General features: G+C 41.6%; 1 protein-coding gene and 1 pseudogene across 1 annotated transcript; both read left to right on the forward strand.

Annotated features, from left to right (window-relative positions):
* The first annotated feature begins 408 nt into the window (after nt 1-408).
* LOC125316371 lies at nt 409-3,900 on the forward strand (annotated as a pseudogene).
* A 6,337-nt stretch (nt 3,901-10,237) lies between these two features.
* Nucleotides 10,238-11,256, forward strand: LOC125313836 (calglandulin-like). The gene is made up of 3 exons (XM_048274606.1): nt 10,238-10,357; nt 10,739-10,795; nt 11,119-11,256. The coding sequence occupies exons 1-3, from the start codon at nt 10,238-10,240 to the stop codon at nt 11,254-11,256; spliced, it is 315 nt and encodes a 104-aa protein (XP_048130563.1).
* Nucleotides 11,257-23,603: the final 12,347 nt, after the last annotated feature.

Below are 23,603 nucleotides of genomic sequence, written 5' to 3' on the forward strand. Positions count from 1 at the left end.
TTCGGACCTCAATCCCAGTCATTTTAAAGCTTGGTCTCGTATCGAATAAGTATATACTTGTGTATGTACGTCTCTGCTCTTCTCTATAATGGTTGTATAATCGTGCTCAGTTTGCATTGGAAGTAAGTTAATGGATGCACAAGGAAAAGGACCGACGGAAGAAAGTTATAAGACAAAACATCGTGTTGGAGACGTCTAATCTCGGGTAAACTTCTAGGAAATGTCGCGCCTGAGTCCACTCGGATAAGGGGTTCGGTTGATCTCACGTTATAAAATGCATGCAGTTTGACTCCCGACATATATTGCAAAACCAAGCATCAGAGCTTTTCTCCTCGTCTTTTGCTATTTGCATTGTGCCACCCTTACCTCGTTCGAGGATCACGAGCCCCTGCGTCTCTCTTTCGAGCGATGACGAGCATTCTCCGTGGCGGCTTCATTCGCCACGAGGTCGCCCTCGACTTGCCCGCTGAGCGCAAGTTCGCCAAGCAATGGCGCTTGGCTCGGAGCGCTCGCTCTGATCATCCGGGCTCCCTCTTCCACATTGATCAGTCACGGCTCACCAAGCTGGTCAACGACAAGGACCTCGGCCACCTCCGGGAATTCGGCGGGGTCGGGAAAGTCGCCTCCACACTCGAAACCGATGTCTCGGCGGGGATAAGGGGCGACCCCGACGATGTCTCTCGCAGCAAGATGCTTTTTTGGCGTCAACTCATACAAGAAGCCGCCCGCCAAGGGCTTCTTCCATTTCGTGTTCGAGGCTTTCAAGGACCTCATGATCATGATTCATCTTGTTTGCGCCGGGCTTTCGCTCGGTTTCGGGATCAAGGAGAACGGGGTCAAGGAAGGCTGGTATGATGGCGGGAGCATATTCGCCGCGGTGTTCCTCGTGATCGCCGTGTCGGCCGTGAGCAATTACCGCCATAACCGGCAGTTCGAAAAATTGTCTCGGGTGTGCGCTAACATTCTCATCGATGTGATAAGGAAGGGTCGTCGGCAGCGGGTTTCCATGTTCGATATCGTCGTCGGAGATGTCGTTTGTTTGAAGATCGGCGATCAAGTTCCGGCAGACGGACTGTTCCTGGGCGGGCATTCCTTGCGAGTATGGACGACAATTTGTACTGGTTCGACGCATTAGATTTTTTTTTCTTTTGTCAGAACGCATTAGATTAGATATGCATATTAACTCACGTTGGTTCCCTCCAGAAATATGTGTATAAATATGAGCAAAGTTTGAATAATTAGCCCAAAAACTCGTAGAAGAGCATCATATTCTGCCTGATGCCCGGCAATTTTTCATTTGGATAGTCTTGATTCTATGACAAAAGGGGAAAAGTAATGGTGTTGATATTCTAGTCATAGTAGAACAAACTCTGTCGAAAAAAAAAAAAAATTTCTACTGGAAAAGGTTAGGTTAAAACATAATCCATTTGTTCTTGTTTCGTGTTTGTTCATGTTTCGTTTTTCTTTGCTTCAAGTTAAGGCCAGAATGCTTCGTATTGTGTAATCCTAGCGTCCCTAAACCATGTGCGACGTTTGTGTTGTCAATTTAGGTAGATGAATCGAGCATGACCGGGGAGAGTGATCACGTAGAAGTGAACCGCAATGAGAATCCATTCCTGTTCTCTGGAACAAAGGTCGCTGATGGGTATGCTCAGATGCTGGTTACCTCTGTCGGCATGAACACGACGTGGGGCGAGATGATGAGCACTATCAGCCGCGACAACAGCGAGCAGACCCCTTTACAGGCTCGGCTCAACAAGCTCACCTCGTCCATTGGCAAAGTCGGCTTGGCGGTCGCTTTCCTTGTCCTCGTGGTCCTGCTGATTCGCTATTTCACGGGAAACACACAGGACGAGAACGGGAACCGGGAATATGTTGCAGGCCAAACCACTGGCGATGATATCATGAATTCCGTGGTGGGCATCATCATGGTGGTGGAAACTCCTGTAGGCTTGCCGCTCGCGGTAATCCTCACTCTTGCATATTCGATGAAGAGGATGATGGCGGATCAGGCCATGGTGAGGAAGCTTTCGGCCTGCGAGACAATGGGGTCGGCCACTACTATTTGCACCGACAAGACTGGCAGTCTCACAATGAACCAGATGAAGGTGACGAAGTTCTGGGTCGGCCAAGACACCCTGGCAGAAAACGCCTACTCCTCTGCCTCCAAGTATGTCCTGGATTTGATTCAGGATGGGGTTGCTTTGAACACCACGGGCAGCGTCTATAGGCCATCTTCGAGATCTGAGTATGAGTTCTCGGGTAGTCCCACCGAGAAAGCAATTCTATCCTGGGCAGTCTCGCAATTGACCATGGACATGGAGGAGACCAAGAAGGGCTGTGAAGTCATCCGAGTCGAACCCTTCAACTCGCAGAAGAAGAGAAGCGGTGTCCTAACAAAGAAGAGCGTGGACGACACGGTCCACGTGCACTGGAAAGGAGCGGCAGAGATGGTCTTGGCCATGTGTTCAAGCTTCTATGACGGGTCGGGGATAGAGAAAGATTTGGACGGAGATGAAAGGATGAGGTTCGAGCAGATTATTGAGGGGGATGGCAGCGAGCAGCCTTAGGTGCATCGCTTTTGCTCATAAACAAGTCTCCGAGGAATCAACCAAAGAAAGAGAAGGGAAGAAGATCCAAGAGGACAGCCTGACATTACTAGGACTTGTTGGTATTAAGGACCCGTGCCGCCCTGGTGTGAAGAGCGCAGTCCAGGCCTGTCAGGATGCGGGAGTGAACATCAAGATGATAACGGGAGACAACATCTTCACCGCTAAGGCCATTGCCGCAGAATGCGGGATTCTCAGGCCCGGGGACGATGCCTCCAATGGAGCCATCGTGGAAGGAGCTGAGTTCCGCAGCTACACGCCTGAGGAGAGGCTTGAGAGAGTCGAGACAATCCAGGTCATGGCGAGATCCTCGCCTTTCGATAAGCTTCTCATGGTTCAGTGCCTGAAGCAAAAAGGCCATGCGGTCGCCGTCACTGGGGATGGCAGCAACGATGCACCGGCCCTCAAGGAAGCCGACATCGGGCTCTCGATGGGCATCCAAGGCACTGAGGTCGCCAAAGAGAGCTCCGACATTGTCATCCTCGACGACAACTTCGCCTCTGTGGTGACGGTGCTGCGGTGGGGTCGATGTGTCTACACTAACATCCAGAAGTTCATCCAGTTTCAACTCACGGTGAACATCGCAGCCCTTGTGATCAACTTCGTGGCTGCAGTCTCCTCCGGTGACGTCCCCCTAACGGCGGTCCAGCTCTTATGGGTGAACCTGATCATGGACACGCTCGGCGCCCTCGCCCTAGCCACTGAGAGGCCGACCAGGGAGCTCATGGAGAAGTCCCCCGTGGGCCGGACCGAGCCACTCATAACTAACGTCATGTGGCGGAATGTTGCAGCGCAAGCAACGTATCAAATGGCGGTCCTCCTCACTCTACAATTCAAGGGCGAATCGATCTTCGGGGTCGACGAGGCAGTGAAGCAGACACTGATATTCAACGCGTTCGTCCTGTGCCAGGTCTTCAATGAGTTCAACGCGAGGAAGCTCGAGAAGAAGAACGTGTTCGAGGGCATTCACAAGAACAAGCTGTTCCTCGGGATCATCTTAGTGACGGTGGTCCTCCAGGTGGTGATGGTGGAGTTCCTGAAGCGGTTTGCCGACGCTGAGCGGTTGAGCTGGGGCCAGTGGGGCGCGTGCATCGGGATCGCCGCCGCGTATTGGCCTATCGCTTGGGTCGTCAAGTGCCTTCCGGTCCCCGATACACCAATCTTTAGCTACGTCGGATTCAAAAGCAAGAAGCTCGTGGGGAAAATCGTGCGCAGAGAACAGTAGCAACAGTAATTGGCCCTAACTCAATGCTTTTCATTGTAAAGGTGTATTGAATTCGAAACTGATGTTTTTCTTTACCCAGAATCTCCTTATCTTGTAATCGATCGATGTAATTGGTTCAATTCAAAGAAAGCATTCATTGAGAAGAGAGAACCGATCCACTCACAACCAACATTATGAGGAGAAAATCTGGTAACTCAGGCATCGTACCAGGTAACAGTCATTTTGATAGCGCAGTTCAAGAATGAACAACATCCCCGCTCGAATCGACAGGTCGAGGACGCATCAATCTTCTCCACTCGCATCTTGTGTTGAGTTCTACAACCTAATACGAGGAAGGTTGAAGGGATCAATGTAGTGAAAGGAAATGATTACATGTAGACCAATAGGGTCGGATCATACATGGTCCAACCCAAATTGATTGATTAAACCGTTTACGACTCGTTTATGCAAAGTGTAATTTTTTTAACCCATACCTAATCCGACTCATATTACTAAAACACTTTTATATTTGATCCAATCTAAAAATACTTATAAAAATATTACTAAATCATTCCGGACAAGTTTTATCATTTATATAATTTAAAAAAAAATCCGTTTTATTTTTTTTCACAATTTGGAAAAAATAATATGACTTTTCTATTTTTATTTTTTCGATTATTTCTTCTAAGACCGGCGAGAGCGGCCCTCGCCGGCTTCATAGGGAAAAAAAGTAAAAGAAAATGTACATACCTCTTAAATGGGTTGTCAACTATGAAGCACCGACGCGCCAAACCCCCCGGCGTGTCGGTGTCGGACACGTGTCGGACACCGACACGCGGTCAACGCGTGTCGAAGATCCGACATCCGGTCAACGCCAGCGACATGCCGGGGACACGCGAGTCGGCGAGGAGAGAGGGCGGGGAAAAGCAGATCCGAAGGGCAGAGAACGGTAGGGGAGGGGGAAGAAGAGCGTCTCGGGCCATGAGAGAGATGAGGGAGGAAGCCGGCGACGCGCGGCCAGTGCCTGAGCAGGGAACGGCCTTCGTGTGCGCCGGAGCAGAGAGAGCGAACGAGCCGTAGGACAGAGGGAGAGAGCGCCGGAGGAGAGACGAGCAGCAAAAATCATAGTGGTCGACGTCGGGCTTGGTTTAGCGGGACAGAGAGGAGTGACACAGAGGAAGGGCTGTGAGATTTTTTAAGGAAGTAAAGAGACAGAGGGGTGGGGGGATATTTTCTCGCAGAGAGGAGAGAGAGGAAAAGTGTGAGATGTTTTCGGTGATGTTTTCAAAAAGTAAAGAGAGAGAAGAGGGGGAGACAGAGAAGAGAGGGAGAGAGAGAGAGGGAGAGAGGGAGGAGGAGAGAGGGGAGGCGCGTGTCAGAGGTTTTTTCAAAAGTAAAGAGAGGAGGGGAGAAAACGTGAGAGAGGAGGGAAAGCGGGTAGACCGCATATTACAGGATTTTTTTATTGTTTATTTATTTTCTAGGCTGATTGAGATCAAATGACGAGAGTGTTCATGGCATAAGCTTTGTTTTTATTATAAGAACTATTTTTGTAAATTTTTCATTTTATAAAAAATTATAGAAATAATAATATATCATACATATATAAAAATATATTTAATATACAACGTATCTCCAACGTGTCGAAAATCTCTATTTTTTAGAAATGACGTGTCGTATCGTGTCGTGTCACGTGTCCCGTATCGGTGTCGGTGCTACTTAGCCTATAACTTCTTACATGATTTATATAAACGCGTCTCGGAAGCAAAAGCAAAAGGAAAAAAATCACCAGCTATTTTTATATAAATAGTCATTACTAATTAATGCTCCGTTTGTTTCGCTAAAAAAAATATTATTTAGAAAATACTTTCATAAACACGATTGCTTGTATCGCCTCAAATAATTAGTAAATTAAGAATGTTCTAATCATCGACGACGATTTGTGTCCAACAACTGTCATGGACGATGAAAATATTTCTCGGCCATTCCTTTGATAGGCGATTGTAAACTAATGATTTTAGGAAAACATTAATTTTTCGCGAAACAAATAGAGCCGAAAAAATCCCTAAGTGTTAGGATGATAGCAGAATGCCGGTACTTGAAGATCACCAAAAGGGAGCCTGAGGCTGTCGAAATATATCAAATCGGATGCATTTTTGCTCGAAAGTTTAAGCCGACGTGTCACGAGCCAAATACAATGTATCATTAGTGGCACACCCGGGGGAGGGGGCGCGTCGTGTCGGTGTCCATGCTGTGGAATTTAAGAAAACGCGTCCGACAGCCAATGCGAGTCACGCTCACGCATGACCCACCGACCTTTGCCTCGTTTATTTCCTTTGCGCGTATGGCCTCCCACAAAATGTTGGTTCCTTCCTCCTACTTACATGAACAGTAAAAGCCTGAGAGGGATACCAAAAAAAAAAAAAAAAAAATGGGAATTTCGTCTCGAAAATAAGGCTCCACTTTTTTCGCGAAAAATAAATTGTTCGAAAAATATTATCGGGAAAATGCTCGTTTGTATCGCTTGAAATAATTAGTCAATTTAATTTTTTTTATTATCAATAACAATTCATTTCTAAGCATCTTCTTGGAGTGATGAAATAATTTCCGTTAATTAATTTTCGTAAGCGATGCGAGCGATCGATTTTAAGAAAATATTTTTCGAATCATTTATTTTTTGCGAAACAAACGGAGCCTAAATACCTTGCGAGGATGAATTCTGCTTTTCTAATGTCAGAAAATTAGAAGTTCAAATATTTGGAAGCTTATAAAAAAAAATCTCATTTAGATTCATAATGAATTACAAATTCATTAAATTTTGAAAGCTAGAATGATTTTTTTTTTTTTTGTTGGGAAATTTAAAGGGGCTTATTTTCATTTTTTTTTTTTTCGGGTCTCTCGTGGTCAAGAGCCACTTGCCACCAAACCAATGTCCTTGCCAAGTTGCCGATGGGTAAATGCCATTGGGGTCACTTTCTTTTTTCTCTCTCTTTTTTATGTTTTAGTCATTTTTGCTTCATCTCTTTTTTTTTTTTTAGGCCCCCACAGCCCCACTTGTGTTTTTTGCTCAAATCTTAATGTGATTTTGGTCAATTCCATGGGCAAGGCAAATTTTTTAATGTACATATTAAGGGTGCGCAGTGGGGCCGATTCAACAGTTCGGTCCAAGTTCGGTTCTAAGGAGAACCGTTCTGCAAACATGGAACCAACCTAGGACCGCTTCAATTCCGAGTTCCATGTCTACAACTGCCGGTTCCATAAGGGAGCCGACTCAAACTGGTTCAACCTCATATCATAGTCGGAGGCGATTTCGACATTACTTGGTATGAAATCAAATCTGAAACCCTGTTCCATGTTTTCTCATGATAAAGAGATGATCCCCATGACAATGCGAAAAGGGAAAAATGACAAAGTAGAAGAGAGAGAGAAAAAAAGGCCTTTTGTTTTCGACTGGTTGCCCACTCTCCTTGGTGGGGATGTGAACGCTGTTAGGTTTTCCCAGCACGACGAATTCCATCACCACATTCAAGTCAGACACAAGTCATAGCTTTTGAAGATTGTTACTCCACTACGTGCGAAAGGCCCAAACCTCTTTTACACGCATTGTCGAGGTTCCGCTTTTTTACTCCATGTGTTCATAATTATGCCCACCATATCTTTGCTGATATCTTTCCAAGAAGATAAATATTTCTCATAGATTTTCTCTTTCCCTTTTCGACTCAGCCCACCTAGATTGAAAAATTCTCAAATTCGCAAAGTACCCCACAAATATGATTTTTGTCAATCAAAGGAAGATGCAGAATATTTTAGAGGGACGATATCTTGAGCATTCATAGATGCGTGCACCATCATAGAGCTCGTTATGACAAGCAAACTCTTTTTCCTTTCGTGAATGACAACCTAAAGTAATCCGAGATTATTGAAGTCAACAAATCTCTGTGGTAGTATTTGTGAATTCCTTTGTGAGATTAGGAGAGTATTTCATGAGGAATTGTAAAAGCTAAAAACACTGTGTTTGTTATTATGCATAATTGAGGATTTAAAAATACTAAGAGTTTTTAAGTGACTTGAGTGTGGTGCTAATCTCGGTTGTATTGCTTAATTTATAACGAAATTATATGCTGCTCTCCATGTGGACGTATGTTACACCGATCGAAATATGCAAACTGTGTGCTCGATTTATCTCTTTGTTCTGTTTGTTTTATTATTCGATCTTTAGTTTTCCTCAACAATTAGTATCGAGCTAGGCTTGCTCGAATTGAAGCAAATCGGCAATGAAGACCACTATAGGTAAATACGTTCTCTCGTAATGTCACGTTTAACTTCTTGAAAAAGAAGACCACTATAGGACTAATGTATGCCTCGTCGAACGAGAAGTCCTCTACGATCAACAAAGTCTATTTGACGCGATGTCTATTTCACTTAAAGATAAATGAAGGTGCGTTGTCCCGAGCATATCAATGAATTTAATGTGATAGTTAGTCAATTGAGTTCGTTGGGATCAACTTTGATGATGAGGTCTATGTTTTGATTTTGTTATCCCCATTACCTAATAGTTGGAGTAATAGTGTTATCCTCTTTGTGAGTAATTCTTCTTGGTCAAGAAGCTTGACATTTGATGAGATTAGTGATTTGATTTTAAGTAAATATATTAATTGGAAAGAATCCGGTGAACCCGTCACTCGCTAATTTAATAGGTGAAGGTAGAGAATAGCACTCGTGTCGTAAGAATAGTGCCAACTTGAATAAGTCAATCTAGGACTAATGATGTGGTCTGTTTGAGCAAGAGGGCAATGATTTCCCTAAGCTGAAGAACGAGAATGATAAGGGAATCACTAGCAAGACTACTAGTGATATTGTTGCAATTGTTGATGTTGTCCCGAATGATAGTGATTATATCGTGTCCGTCACTAAGGATTCATCGTTTGATGGATGTCTTATGGATTTTTGTTGTTCATTGCACGCTATACCAAATAGAAACCGATTTACTACCTATCTATGCATGGATAGTGGCAAAGTGCGGTTGGAAAAAACAATGATTCCCATGGTGTGAGTGTTTACAATGTTAGAATGAAAATATATGATGGGATTATGAGGACATTGACTAGAGTGAGGCATGTCCCATAATTGAAGAAGAACTTAATTTCCTTGAATGCCTTATATTCAACTAGGTGTCAATATATTTTAGAAGGTGGAGTTTTGAAGGTCATTTGAGGTGCTATAGTAATAATGAGAGGAATCAAGCATAATGGCCTATATGAGCTTCCAAGAAAGACAATGACAGATTTTGCTATGGAGACGTCAAATGCATATGTTTGATAGTCTGAATTGTGGCATATGCGTTTGGAGGTACATTGGTGAGGGAATCTTGAAGATTCTAAGTGAAAGGAAGCTGTCATAGGCTTATGTGGATGAGAAATTGAATATATGCATGTGTTGTGACTTAGAACAACGATAGAAATTACAGTTTGGTACGACTATCAAAGAAACTACAAAGATTGCAAAGTTGATTCACTCGAATGCGCATGCCGTCGTGATATCCCCGTAGGAAGAATGTCGAATTTATGCTAATAGTTCTTGACGATTATTCGAGGAAAACTTGGGTGTTTTTATCAAGGCACAAATTTGATGTTGTTGTCGGGATCATGTAGTTGAAAGCTTTGATCAAAACGGAAACTGGTAAGACAATTAAGCATATGCGGACTTACAGCATCATGGAATTCTTTTCGGAGCTAATAGATGGTTTATGCACGAAGGAAGGCATAGTGAGAAGTTGTACTAGTGTCAATGAATCACAATATATTGTAGAGTTGAGAAGAGAACACTATTAGAGATTACCCATAAAATGCTCTTTAGTACCGGTACAATTAGTAAATTCTGCTGAATAGATCTCCATCGATTGCAATGAGATGTTAAACTCCCGAAGAAGTGTGGTCAAGTAAGTTGTCGCTTATTCGGTTCTTAAAATATTTTTGTTGTCTATGTTATGTTTGAGTGAGCAATGGCAAGCTCCATGGAAGGACAAAAAGTGCATATTCCTAAATTATACGCTATGCACAAGGTGAACATGACTATCAATTGTGGTACATGGTATTAGATTTGCATGATATTAGTAAAGAAGTTGCATTTGACAAGTCTCGAGTACTTTTGGATAAGCATGATTATGCCAGTTTTTTTATGAATCTGCACCATTACACATGAGCTTCTGATTTTTGGACAGTCCTAAACTCCGTGAGATGAACTTCGAGGCAATGTCTTGAGAAGGTGAACATTGGTCAGAGTCATTCAACGGCAAATCCCAAAAACCCTTTTGGCTAAAGAACATGTAGACACACCTTCATGTCCAAGGACTAATACGCATGGACTTCGTCTTCATCCTTAGAGCTTTAAGGACATTGTCCAACTTCGATCCATAGTGAATGCGATGGATCTTGCAAAAGTTTTGCTTAAAGAAAAGAAACCCTCGTGCAAGCAACGCAGCGTGCTCACTGGGGGTCGGGTCGGGTCGAAGTTGAGAGCAGAAAAGTCATACCGTGGAAACAAAGTACACGACTCCGAATACCCTCTCTCGCTCGTTTTGAATGCTCTCAAGCCTCAACTTCCTGTTTTGTCCCTGAACATCTGACCCTAACAGCTGTCATTTTGCTTAGTCTAATCGTGCTTTCTTTTCACACCAGCAAGCCAGAAGACAGTAAAGCGAAACGACAGGAAAAGGGGAGACTTGGTTTTATGTTTCTGCATCTTCCACGAAAGTCCATGTCTATCTAGAGAAGCATGACTGGTCATGGTCTGAGACGGCTACAGAGAGAGACAGAGACAGAGACAGAGCATTTGATTTGATTCTTCTCTGCAAAGGCCATGACCATAAGAACCCAAAAGTTTAGTCATAACTTTAATTTGACTGTCTTTAGGTTATTTTATGCAGAAACTTAATGCCCCCCAACCCCCAACTTCACAATCTTGGAAGTCTACATTGAGGAGGGTATGGGAAGCAAAACCGAAAACGGGTTCGGGAATTATCTCGAAAACGAAAGACCGAAAATAATGGAAGAAAAAGGAAGTAAAGTTGATCAAAAAGTTTGGGAACCTTGTATGCGGACATGTTAATTGCAAGCAGCTTCCATTTCTCCTTTTTGTTAACTTTAGGGAGAGGTCCATGCACAAACCCCACATCAATTTCCTTTCCCCTTTGTCCCAGTGCAATGAACATACATCGTACGGAAAAAATTATACCAAATAAAGTAGTGCTCTGACTTTAGTTGACATTGGAATTGTTAAATTATGAGCTTGGGTTTTGTTGTGCAGCTTCGGCATGTAATGATAAATCTTGGGGAGAAGCTGACGGAGGAGGAGGTGCAGCAGATGATAAGAGAGGCCGACTTGGACGGTGATGGTCAAGTCAACTACGATGAATTTGTCAAGATGATGATGACCATTGGATGAACAGGAAAAGCTGCTTCTTCTGGTCAACGTGGTTGAGCGAGAGAAGATTGGGAAAAGCTCAGATCTCATTCATATTCATTCGTTTGATTATTCCTTTGCCCTATCGCAATGCCTCCAAGAAAAAAGAACTTGTCCTTACCGTTTCCTGTACTTTGATTTAGCTAATTCATCATTTGGATTTGCAGCTTCTTCCTTTTTCTTCTCTCTTTTTCCTTAGGCCATTGAATTGTTGACTTTTCCTTGCCCCAAAAATTGGACCCCAGTTCGTGTCCTTAGATCTTCTTGTCCCTAGGAGATTGGATACTTTGTGACTCGGGATAATTAGTGCGCCTTGAGACTAGCATCATGTCCCTGCTTTGCGTTTTGTGCGATTTTTCGTAAGTAGAACATGCCGCTATTCGTGAAATTTCGTGTGGAAATTTCATAACTCACATCTCCGATGCTATTACAATTACAAGATACGTTGCCTTTTTTTTTTTCCTTATCTCGTTCATTTTAATATAGGTTTCTAATCCTGCATGTTGAGACACCTTATCGACGCTTACGGATGCTTTCTGTGATGCTATTTTAACCTCGTTGACATAATCAAATTACACAGATAGAAAACGCTCGACTAAAATAGTAGAGAACTTGTAGTAACATGTATTCTTTTTTTAGGTTTCAATTTCGTTCCATTCCCTGAAATTTTTTTTGATCGAGGCTGATCTAAAAAAATGACATATTAAGTAACGTGACGCATCACAATCACATCATTTAACACTCTAGACAGCAGTTAAAAAATCTTGGCATTCCTAATACGATTTTTTATACCTAACGCCCTATACACCAGATAAAGTACATAGAAGAGGCTTGATGGGCCTCTTCGAACTTCATAAACAGTCCAAAATGGTTCCTTGAATGAGCTCATAAGTCTTACGAAATGAGGCCCAACGTACTAGTTTCACTGGGCAAGCCTTGTCCGCTGCTCCTATCTGATTTTGATCACCAATGATCCAAGCTTGTCCTAGTCCAGTTGACACAGAATCCTACCATGTTGGAGTGAGCAAGACGGACTGATCGGATTAGATCGAATCTGCCGACTGATCCGGTTCCCGGTTCCATAAAATTGAAATAAGTGATTTCAGTTGGGATCTTTGTTTCAGGGGAAATCGGACTGCTTGGATCGAATCGATTATTTTTTTTATCTCTTAAATGCTCACCTAATTTTAATTAATATATTAAAATCGTTACTTACCCTTATTAATAATTCATCGGTTTTATTAAACAGGCCGTGAACCGGTTCTTTTGGTCCAGTTCTCGGTTCTTGGGTGGGATCGGACCTAACCGGAAACCGATCACCCCTACTATCATGTGACCAGTTGGGGTCCCAAGAGAAGGTGGTTTGCAGATCATGGATATTGAGGACATTCAGCAACCTTGGATTGGAAAGCAACAAGCTCATGAGCAAAATTGTGCAGCAGAGGACAGCAGGAACGCTAATGGGGTTGTCACTCATTTCATTTCTTTTTGAATTGGTGTTTGATGCTGTCAATTGTTTGAACTCGAAGAACAAGGTAATGAAAAGGAAACGTTCATTGAAACAGCAACACTTTGAATGACAATTTTTTCTAATTTTGTTTCTCCCTTCTTCTTTATGGTGCATATGGTGTTATTCACACTGTTGGGATACATGGGACATGTAAGCTATCCCAACCCCTTATCCAATTTGATAACTGCCTTATTTTCAAACGTGAAAATGGATTACTTCTTTTTGTCTATTTTTAGTTTTGTCGTTCATTCATTCTACAGAAAACTTGAGAACAATAAACCACAAAGAAAAAAAGACGACGATGCGAAGTTCTGCCATTCTCCCGAATGACGAATCATTAGATGTACTTTCTCGCTGCATCGGCGACTCTTAATTTGTGAAACAAAATGTACGCTCCATTAGTTGCGTGACGTCCACTTCTGATGAGTGTTACAAGTTGATTTTGGGCAAATTATTTCGCAATTCATGCTAGTACAAATTTAGGGAATGGTTCCATTCACACACTTTCTATCATTTCCATAATTTTTTTGGGTTGAAAGAAAAATTTTCATTCCACTTGAAAGAAAATACATAACTTTCAAGATAAAGATGAAAATTAAACAAAGCATGTAAATCTGAAAGATAATTCAACTTGGTAGACTCTGTAGAGACTCACTTGTCACAACCCTTTTCTCCAGGTTCCGTTGTGGGGGAACACTCTTCGGAGGCTAATGGATTATCGATCGGGCCTTCAACCTCGGGATGAGGAGTCTTTGGGCTTTTCTCAGCGTGGGCCCTCACAGGCTCATACCAAATCGCAGCAAGAGTAAAGTTCTTTTTGGGTTCTTTGACGATAAGAGTCGATCGAGTTCGACCTTGGTGTGATCGGGGTGACATGTGCAATGTGTGCATGCATTTAGAGTCGCCACCAGTCTTTCTTGAAAGGTAGATCGGGAACCTCACTAAGCGATTGGGAGAGATCGCTCGGTTCTACGGAACTAGAGATTTTTGGTTCGGAGACTTGGTTACGTCGGTGTCATTATCAACGCCCTTTCGGTACCTAACGCGAGTAATTATCGTAACTAAGATTTCATGCGGGCGCAATTTCGGGTGAGGTAAGTTCGGATAGGGGTTTTCATGCAAATCGAAAGACTAATCTTATCAATCACAATCAATGTATTAAATGCGCAATTAAGTACACAAATAAATCACATTAATGAAAATTAAGGCTTCCCTAATATAGCCCTACCTAAAGGCTTAGAGAATGGGTAATTAGGGTCCATAGGTGATTTGGGAGAGATTTGTGAACGATTTGCCAAAAGGGAAAAATCATCATTTTTGAAAAGATTGGGAATCAAAACACCCAAATTAGGTCTTGGCCAGTTGATTGTGGCCATTTCTTATTTTTTGGGATTTCCTTGAATTTTTTTCAGTTTTTTGGATTTTTTATGAATTTTTTTTATATTTTTAATGATTTTTCTGACATTTTTTTAATTAATTATTCGAATTTTTTAATTATTAAAATAATTTTCCAGACTGGATCAACCTGGTCTACGCCTCTCGGGTGCCCGACCCTGACCATAAGGATCCAAACCGGCCTGAAACAGCGAAGTTTTGATTTTTTAGAGCATTTTTCTAATTATCAGAAAAACCCCCCATCGGATGCTCCAGGATGTGCCACGTGACTTCCCCTAGTGCGTCCGATCTTGACTTGATAATTTGGTTAAAAAGACCAATCCGATGGTCCTCGGCGTGCCACTGGGCACAACCTTGACCGTCGAATCCCCCTTTTGTTAAAAATCAATTTTTATTTTGAAAATCTACTTTTATTATTTTTTTTTTTAAAGAGAGACGGGCCCACCTGCCGTCGTGGCTGCCTACGTGTCACGCCATGTGGCGCCGCGTCGGCGCTGATCGGTCAACCCCTCACAAGGGAGATGACTGGCGCCGGCATTCCTTGCCGGAATTTTGACTCCATTCGAACCCACAGATCCGCCACATCAACACACAATCAATTTCTAGTGAAAAAGAGGCCTGGAACCTGACCAAAGAGCCGACCATAGAACCGGTTCCGGCGAGGGTTTTTTGTGAAATTTTTTTCGATCAAACATCGTTCCAATCATTCAAATAGGATTCAAGGATGGTAAGGGGACTTAACTGGGCTTGTTTAGAGCTCGACGACCGCTGGTGACGCCAGCACAAGCTCTCGGTCTCGGCCGAGACTGATGGTGGTCGTTCCACCATTGTCAAAAGGGTTCAATGCAAAAATGAATACCACAGGATACTTAGAGTTGGTTCTGAGAAGGACATAGGACTAAAGCAATGCGAACAGGAGCCAAGAACGACACGGCCGAGAGTTAAAATAGGTGAAGTGATCCGGTAAGCATTTAATCGAACAGTCGGCATATGTTCATAAAGATGGTGTTCAAGCTGAGAATCGAGGCTTTACGAGCCGCGCCAGTGCGAACAGACACTCAAACATGCATATAGGGACTGGAACTAAGGTTGACACACATTTGGCTTGGCTCCGTTTGATAAGAAAATCAAACAGAGCCAAGCTCAACGTGGTGCTGGTGTGACAAAAACAGGGGATGTAGTGTGGGGGGCGAGAACCGACCTGTTCGGCGATGTCAGCGGCGAAGGGGGCTCGGATGGCGGTGTGTCGAACACCCAGCAGCTTCAGGATATTCGTCTGGACGTCGACTTTGCTTGAATCACTCCTCTCGCAGCTCACCCTCTCCCTCGGCCGTGGATGCTCTGTTTTTGCCAAGCGGAGCTCCGGCCAAGTCCTCCTCTCTCTCGGCTCAGTGTGTGTTTTTCTCTGCGTCTGCGAGTGAAAAAGTTCTCCCTGAGTATCTCTCTCTCTCTGAAGAATGACCACCCCCTCTCCAGCGAGCACGCTCCCTCTCGTGCTACCTTCGGCCACCCCTCTCTCTCTCTCTCTCTCTCTCTCTCCTGTCGTACCAGCCCGACATTCTCCCCAATGGCCGTCCTTTTTTCACAAAATCGAGGTGCCAGCTGCCCCATACGATCAACAGTTGTACAAAACGACGAAAGGGAGATTCATCGGAATGGTGTCGTAGAGTGTGAGCTGAGGAAACCGCTGAGGAAACGTGCGACAATGCAGCCTCGGTGCTGCTAGTGCAGACCCGGATCGTTCGGGGTCGGGTTGGGTCCGACCCGGCTAATCCGGCTTCGAGAAATTAGCCAAATCGGGACCCAATTTGACCACTTTTCATGACATTGGGGTCAAAATTGGGTTTCCCAGTATGTTTTTCATATAAAATGGGTATTTTCGTGAATTTATAGCTGGGAATTTGATGAAAACCCCGAATTTGATGTAAGATCCGGAAATGAATTTTCGATAATTCGAAGCTCAAATGACCAAATCAATTCAAATTGAGGCCACCATTGGATTCAAAATGATGAAAAATATAGTATGGAGGTGTTTGATATTCATGGGTGTGCCCGTATAAAATTTAATTTCAAGATTTGTGAAACCGGGGACTAAATTGTAAAGAATTTGTGCAATTAAGACCTTTTGATTAAAATTGAAGAAATTGGAGGGAAAATTGACCCAATTGCACTTTAAGGCTCTAGATACCAATGTCATAGCCTATGAAAAGTGAAAATTAGAAATTAAAAGACTCAGAAAGGAATTTTTATGCTCAATTCGGGTTTACGTTTGTGAAGGAACATAGTGACCCAAGTCGAATTTTTGAAATTTAAGGTGACCAAAGCGAAGAGGAAATTAAAAAGAATATTTAATATTTTTCCATATTTTCTGACCACGAATGGTATTTTTTATGATTTTTTGGGTATTTTTATAATTAAATAAATTTGAGAAACTATTAAAAATTACAAATTTTTATTTTTGTTCAAAATTGGTTCCTAAAGCTAGGCCAAGGCTTCCAAGGTTGATTTTGCAAATTTTACAAATTTTTAGCTATTTTTAAACAATTTTTTAAAATAAAAGATAAACTAAAAATCAGATGTCAATATCACTCAATCCGCTCAATTCACAAAAACGGATCTATCATAACATAAAAGCACATGCGGCAGCCGATCACCGAATCTCGCCTCAAGCTCCTGCCAAAATTTCTTTCTCCAATAACTACGGCTTTGCCAAAAGGTGGTGCGTGCCTAGGTTCGATTTTCCTAGCATCATCAACGGATAGAGACAATAACAACACCAACATGTTGAAAAAGTATAGAAAACGCCTTGTAAATTCCAAATCTATTTCTAGATTGGAATAAAAGAGCACCTAAATCTAAAAGTAACTCTAGATCAAGAGAGAATACCCGAAAAAAAGATACCAATTGATAACAAAATTACTTTTAGATAAGCCGATCACTGAAACAATAAATGAGCCGTACATGACTATAAGAAGCAAGCACCGAAGCCAGAGCAAGCGAGTAGAACCGGAGTAGCAGTTTGTTTTTTTAGGGTCTCGCGTTTCAAACTTTTGAGCTTACCGGACAAAACCTTCCATGTGGAGAAAGTCGACGTGGTCGTCTGTCCGCAAAATTAACGAAGGAGACTTAAAAACAGAAATGATATAGTATAGGGTGAATGGAAAATAGAGACGGAGAGGGGAGGCAGGGAAAAATGTCCGTGCAGGAGGAGGCCCCGGCCGGCGCTCTTTGGGCGGAGAGAAACCCTGGGGGGGGAGAGAGGAGTTATGGTTACCGGCCTAAAGCTCAAAGGAGATAAATTATTTAAAGTGTGAGGTAACTAAATCTTGAAAGGGCGCATTTAGATTAATTCGAGAGTTAATTCCAATCTTCATGGTCAGAGGTTCGAATCTTCACGAATACCTCTAGGCTACTAGACCCATGCTAGGTACAAGTAGAACCCCCCGGTTCAAAGCTTAGAAACGATACCCTACCAAGACTAGAGTAGTTATCAAGTTAAAAGAAAATGAGTATCGAGCCGATTTACTCCGGAACCGAACCAACCGGGCTGCATCTAATTGTTTTCCGGATTGAACTTGCCCCAAGACTCACCCTTAGATTCGAGTCCCAATCGCGATAAGCCAATGCTAAGCACATGATGGAGTTGTGAAGTTTGATAGAGGAAAGTATTGCCAAGCCTGAAGTCCAAATAGGTCATGGATCCAACTCCACGGTAAGTAGTGGAGGGCACGGAGGGCGGCACCCCGGCCTGTAAAATGGAGGTTCGGGGGCTACACTTTCGAGGTGGCTAATTTTTGTCATTAGTTTCAATTCTTTGGACTTCTGTTATATATTTGGGCAATCTCTCTTATAATTGTAACTCGATTCTTATATATATAGGAGTGTAGGAGACACACAATTATCAACTTTAACAATGGGAAAAAGAGTCCTGTCATTGCTGCATCTTTTGTCAAATTCTTAAAGGATCAAGATCAGATGCGTTGCCCAAGCAATTTTATAGAAACATCTTTGATATGGTGTCTTAACCGTCATCCATAATTAGTTTCAACGTGATTTGTGGTCGGCTAGCAAAGAGTCTAGGGAGGGTTGTGACTAATAGGATTTGTTGCCTGACCTTAAAAATCAATCTTGGTTTGTACATTTTCAAATAAAACGATTAATATCACAACAAATGTCAAGTCGATACACCGATGTCACGTTTTTGTTAAATTAATGTCTGGAGTTTGACCCGAGTATGAGATTCGACCCGATTGAAAGACGTAAACTGACCCGTATTAAACGAAGCGTAGAAGAAAGAATCCTAATTGGACTTTGACTTGGCTGCCTTTTCTTTTCCCGCACTTGGACAAAAGCGTTGGACGGCGCTTCTTGGTTCAACCGTACGAATAGCTCTTACTTTTGGCTTGAACAACACGTGATTTATGCCATGAGTTTTGCATTTTTTTTTCATTATCGAGAGTGACTTTTCCATTCAATAAATAAAGTTGACGAATTTCTAAATATAAAACATTCCAGAGAGGTTGGGAAGGTTTACGTTCAATTGAGTTGTTTGTTTCTACACTTTGGGCTTAAGTGTAATCTAGATGTAGGAAACATTCAAACGTATGAGTGATTGTAACTCTATGATTCTTTGATTACAAGTAAATCATTGGTCTTTTTTTTACCATATGGATCATTGGTCTTTTATTATTATTATTATTTCTCGTTTATTTCTCTAGTGATTTCGCATTAACTTAATTATAAAAAGAGTTATGTCTTGTTTCTTTATTGTGGGAATTTCAATAGAAATTGATCTCCTAAAGCAACGTGGTTTTGAGAAAACCGGACACGAAGAAAATGAACAAAAATTGAGAATTTTTCTAATTTTGCCCAAATAATACTCTCGCATTTCAGACATATGCTGAAATCCCTTATTTTGCCTCACTTTTGTAGTAAGATTTCGGTAGATGTGTCAAGGGTGTGTCAACTTGAAATTTTTTATGATAGAAAATTAATTCGAAATAAAAGCGGCACAAACATGTCAACGTAAAATTCTTTAGGATATTAACCTAAATACAAAAGGTTACCTTGTGATATGTCCCCGAAAGGAGCATAACAATGCAAGAAGGAGAATTACGTTAATGTAGACTCATGAAAATTTGAGATAGCTTTTGGAAAGAGAGACGAACATTCGAGCTTAGCTAAAGGTGGGCACGCGTGCACGTCGGCCTAAAGTTATTCTTGTTCTCTCCGTTTCGATTTTCTCCCAAAACTTTTTATTCCTTTCTTTTTATGCAAATTCCTGAACTTTTTATTCGCAATGCTAAAAGTTTTACCTTACTCATTAAGAGATAATGACAATTGATTCCACTCATCATAAAAAAAGAAATTACCACAAAAATCCGAAATCTATTGCAGAGAAAAGTACCAAAAAAGTCATAAATATTTTGCATTAATATCAATTCAGTCTTAAACCATTTTGCATTTGTACCACTTGAGTTCGTTCGGTCAATTATGACTGGAAATGGCTGACATGGATGCTAGCCGTGCCATGTTGGACGGGTGGTGTCGACGTGAACTCTTTATATATATATATTATAATAACATTTTGAATTTTTTATAATTTCTGTTGTCATGCCCCGATCCTCGGGTACGCAATATCCCTATCAAAACGCCTCAAGTGATTAAGGACGACGTCCTAGGTATGTCACAACCCACTCATTTTATCTTTTTAATAAGCGCATGCGGAACATACAACTTCCAAACGATAATTCAAATAACAAGGATATGAAAGCGGGACAGTCAACAACAATAGTCAACTTAGCAAAAGACTATTTCATTTCCATTAGCAAATAATCTTTAACCCTACAGAGCTAAACATATATAACCCCATACTTCGAGGCAGCTCCCCAAGACTAGCAAAAAAATAGGTGGGTCGGGTCATATATACTACAAAAGTGGGGTCATGTCACCCTCGTCCACACATCTCCCAAAAAAGGTCTCCACGACCGTAGTAGCTCATAAAAATACTCGGGCGTAGGCGCGAATAGTCTCGACACTTCAATTCGACGGCTCGATTGTCCTAACTTGATTTCTCTGACCAACACTAACGGATTTCCAAATCCCTTCTCAAATCCAATAAAATCGCGTCCAATGATTGTCCCTTAAACCTCAAAAATCCAATTTTATTCACCAAATCGAAATTCGTGGCTAAAATCCATAGAATTTATTTTTCTTACAGACTTCGAAATTTCGGAATGTCACATTTGTGGTTTTCTTCTTTTTTTTCCTTTCTTTTCTTTTGTTTTTTTGAAGGCTGCAGACCAACCCTCGTCAACCCCGGGCAAGGGTGTCGCGGCCCTCGCCAAGTCCGGACGTCGGCGTCAAGCCAACATTGGCCGGTCAAATGAATTGAATCGGCATAAACGTAAAAAGTTTAGGATTAAACTGGCATCATTGTAATAAGTTTAGGATTTTTTTTGGTAAGTTTTTCCAAATATTTTCATGCTCTCCTCAATGTCGTACCATTTTGAAAGATAGTAATAGTATGCATATCTTTCAACTCTTAATGTTCTCATTGAACAATAAATATGTTTCTGTATGAAAGGGGAAAAACGTCGAAAGTACGTGTGGAAAGAAAAATTAAAAGAAAATGTGCGTTGGCCTCTATCCAAATCCAGATCAGATTAGTCAACCACGCAACTCCTGTGTGAAGTATATAATGCTCTTTATGCGAAAAGCAATTGTTGTGATATATAAAGCGCGAAAACTAATCAGGATTTTATAAATTAAGTCAATGTGAAAGACCCGGAAAATTTTACGAGAAATGATAAAGGACATAAAAAATTACGTGATTCGGTTCGAATATTGGTACCTATGTTCACGGAGAGAGTCAAGAAGAACATTCCACTATAATTAGAGAATTAGAGTTATAATCGCTCAATACACTCGTGTTTTTCGCATGTAAATTATACCCAAACTTAAAATAATTACAAATAAAATAACTCAATTGGATATAATAAAACTCACTGTACAAATCTCCGCGTTCAAGCCAAAACAAATCGCAGACGTACAGCCGAAAGTCAGAACGTCATGTACGTTCTTTTCTCGTTTCCTTCGTGCGGCTGTTCTCCGCAAGTTTTCGGCATTTTCTGGTGCGGCTTGCGGTCTTGTTCGGCGTGTCGGGGAAGAAGACCAGCAGCACAAAAGGCTTCTTTATTTTATTTCCCATATCTTCATCATGGGCCCCACAAACTTCCTTGTTTACACAAAAAAAAAAAAACAAAACAAAAGATTTGCACGATCAGCTCCAAATTTGACCGGGCATATGGAGATATAATAAAGGATAAGCGTGCCCCTTTTTCGTCCTATAGCGCCATTATCAGAGCAGAAGAAATTGTTACCCGATGCACGCCGCACGTGGATTTTGAACAAATCGATATACATCCATAAATGATTTAAACTCGAGGCATAATTTAACAGCACTTATCAATACTATTGGTGCAGTCTTCGATGCCTATCTTCTTCGAAATGACTTGATCTATCCCTTTTTAATTGTTTTTGATGATCTTAATGTCAATATGTGTTCTAATGATTCATGATAATCCATGTTTCACCTCATGTTCTTGTGATACGTGGCATCTATACCATTAGCCAATATCCTCTTGATATACGATAACTGGACCCGTCAAACGGATGGATTGGGTCGGATCGAAAATGATCTGACCCAAATAGATCCATTTAATATATTTTGACCTATTTTCATGCAATACAAATCTAGTGAGCTATACATGATTCAACTTGTACCTAATCCATATCTAACCCGATCCATATTCAAAAAATACTTTCATATTTAACTCAATCTTGGAAAACTCATGCCCAAACCGAGGTGAGAGTGCGGAGTGACTGAGCAAGAGATTGAATGAGGGTAAGAAAGAATAAAAAGAGATTCATACGGGTGGATTTGATCTAAGTAAGTTGTAAACTCGTTTATGATCCATTTACAATTCATTTTACATTATTATTATATTTAAACTTATTTATCACATATTATTAATCCATCCGATAACTCAACCCATTATATATAAATTTATGAAACGGGTCATAAACCCGTTTAGATACGTCTAATGACGGCCTACAAATTCTTCCGTGGCAATATACTATTCGTTAACCGTCTTAATAATCTCATCATGCGTGCCATCTTAGTTCATTGATTCCTTGACCTTTGGGGGATAGATCTTGCCCCCGAGAGCTCCGATAGCTTAGGGTGCACATGATAACACTTCTAGAAACGGATTTCTGCTTCAAAAGTGCTTTTGGAGTATAAATCTGTTTGGAAATGTAACTTCTGAAGTAGAAATCCGTTTGGTAAAAAATTTTACTTTTGAAAGAAATTTCCACATTTGAAGTGAATTTCTACTTTTGAAGTTGTTTTTCTTCCAATTTGAAAAGTTAAAAAAAATAACTTCTCCAACTTAATAAGTACTTCTCGCCTTACTCTCTTTTTATTACGCCATCACCCCCTTTTCAATTATACCCACATCTGTCAACCTTCGCCACCGGGGATTGTTGCCGACCGCCGCCTATCGCCGACCTCCACCCCCCACCGCCGCCCACGACCAACTCCAACCATCACCTGCCCTGCCCATTGTAGACCTTCGCCGACGGCAACCCGTCGACCATCCTCGGTAGCTAACCACTGCCGACCTCCGCAACCGTCGTCCATTGCCACCACCAACCGCCGACCACCGCCCACCGCCAACCTTCGCTAGCCACGATTGCCGCCAACGGCCGATCTTTCTTGACCGTGACCGTCGCCAACCATTGACCATTGTGCTAGCCGCCGCAACCGAGTCGTCGTCTCTAGCCTCGCGGAGTAAAAATTATTTTAATAATACAAATTATTTTTAAAGAAATTTAAAAAGTTAAAAAATGAAGTAAAAATTTTTCGACCACCGATAATAATTTTTCATAGAATATTTTGTGTTAATAATATTTCAGAAGTATAAATTTTCAACCTTTATTAAACGAATTTCTTTAATCAAACATAACTTTTGGAGTAGAAGAAGAAACATCGCCTTCTAGCCAAAAGTTGATTTCTGAAGCAGAAGTGTTACCATGCGCGCCCTTAGTTACTACCAGCATATACGGCTTATCCTCCCGCAATTTAATGAAATCCAAAACGGGTCATGTGTCATTTGTGCATTCAAATTTGCTACAATCTCGGCCTCTTCCTCTAAGTACTATCTAATTTTATATTGTTTCATAAAACTTGATAATTTGTGCTAAATGTGGCGAAATAGGTCAAGAACACATATCTCAACCCACATTTAAGAGTGTGGATTATAAATAGATTGCTTAATAACTTAATGGATCTTAAATGAGTTTTTAAATGGGTTACCTTACTATCTTAAGTTAGTCATAAAAAGCTTTTCCGATTTTTTGA

Source organism: Rhodamnia argentea, chromosome 1, assembly GCF_020921035.1.
Source record: "Rhodamnia argentea isolate NSW1041297 chromosome 1, ASM2092103v1, whole genome shotgun sequence".
NCBI lineage: Eukaryota > Viridiplantae > Streptophyta > Magnoliopsida > Myrtales > Myrtaceae > Rhodamnia > Rhodamnia argentea.

Bases quoted from the DNA above. Each gene is read 5' to 3' on its own strand.
- LOC125313836 (XM_048274606.1), top strand. From the start codon at position 10,238: ATGGATCTTGCAAAAGTTTTGCTTAAAGAAAAGAAACCCTCGTGCAAG. The intron at 10,358-10,738 runs GTACACGACTCC...TATTTTATGCAG, and splicing joins AGTCATACCGTGGAAACAAA to AAACTTAATGCCCCCCAACC. The intron at 10,796-11,118 runs GTATGGGAAGCA...TTTGTTGTGCAG, and splicing joins GGAAGTCTACATTGAGGAGG to CTTCGGCATGTAATGATAAA.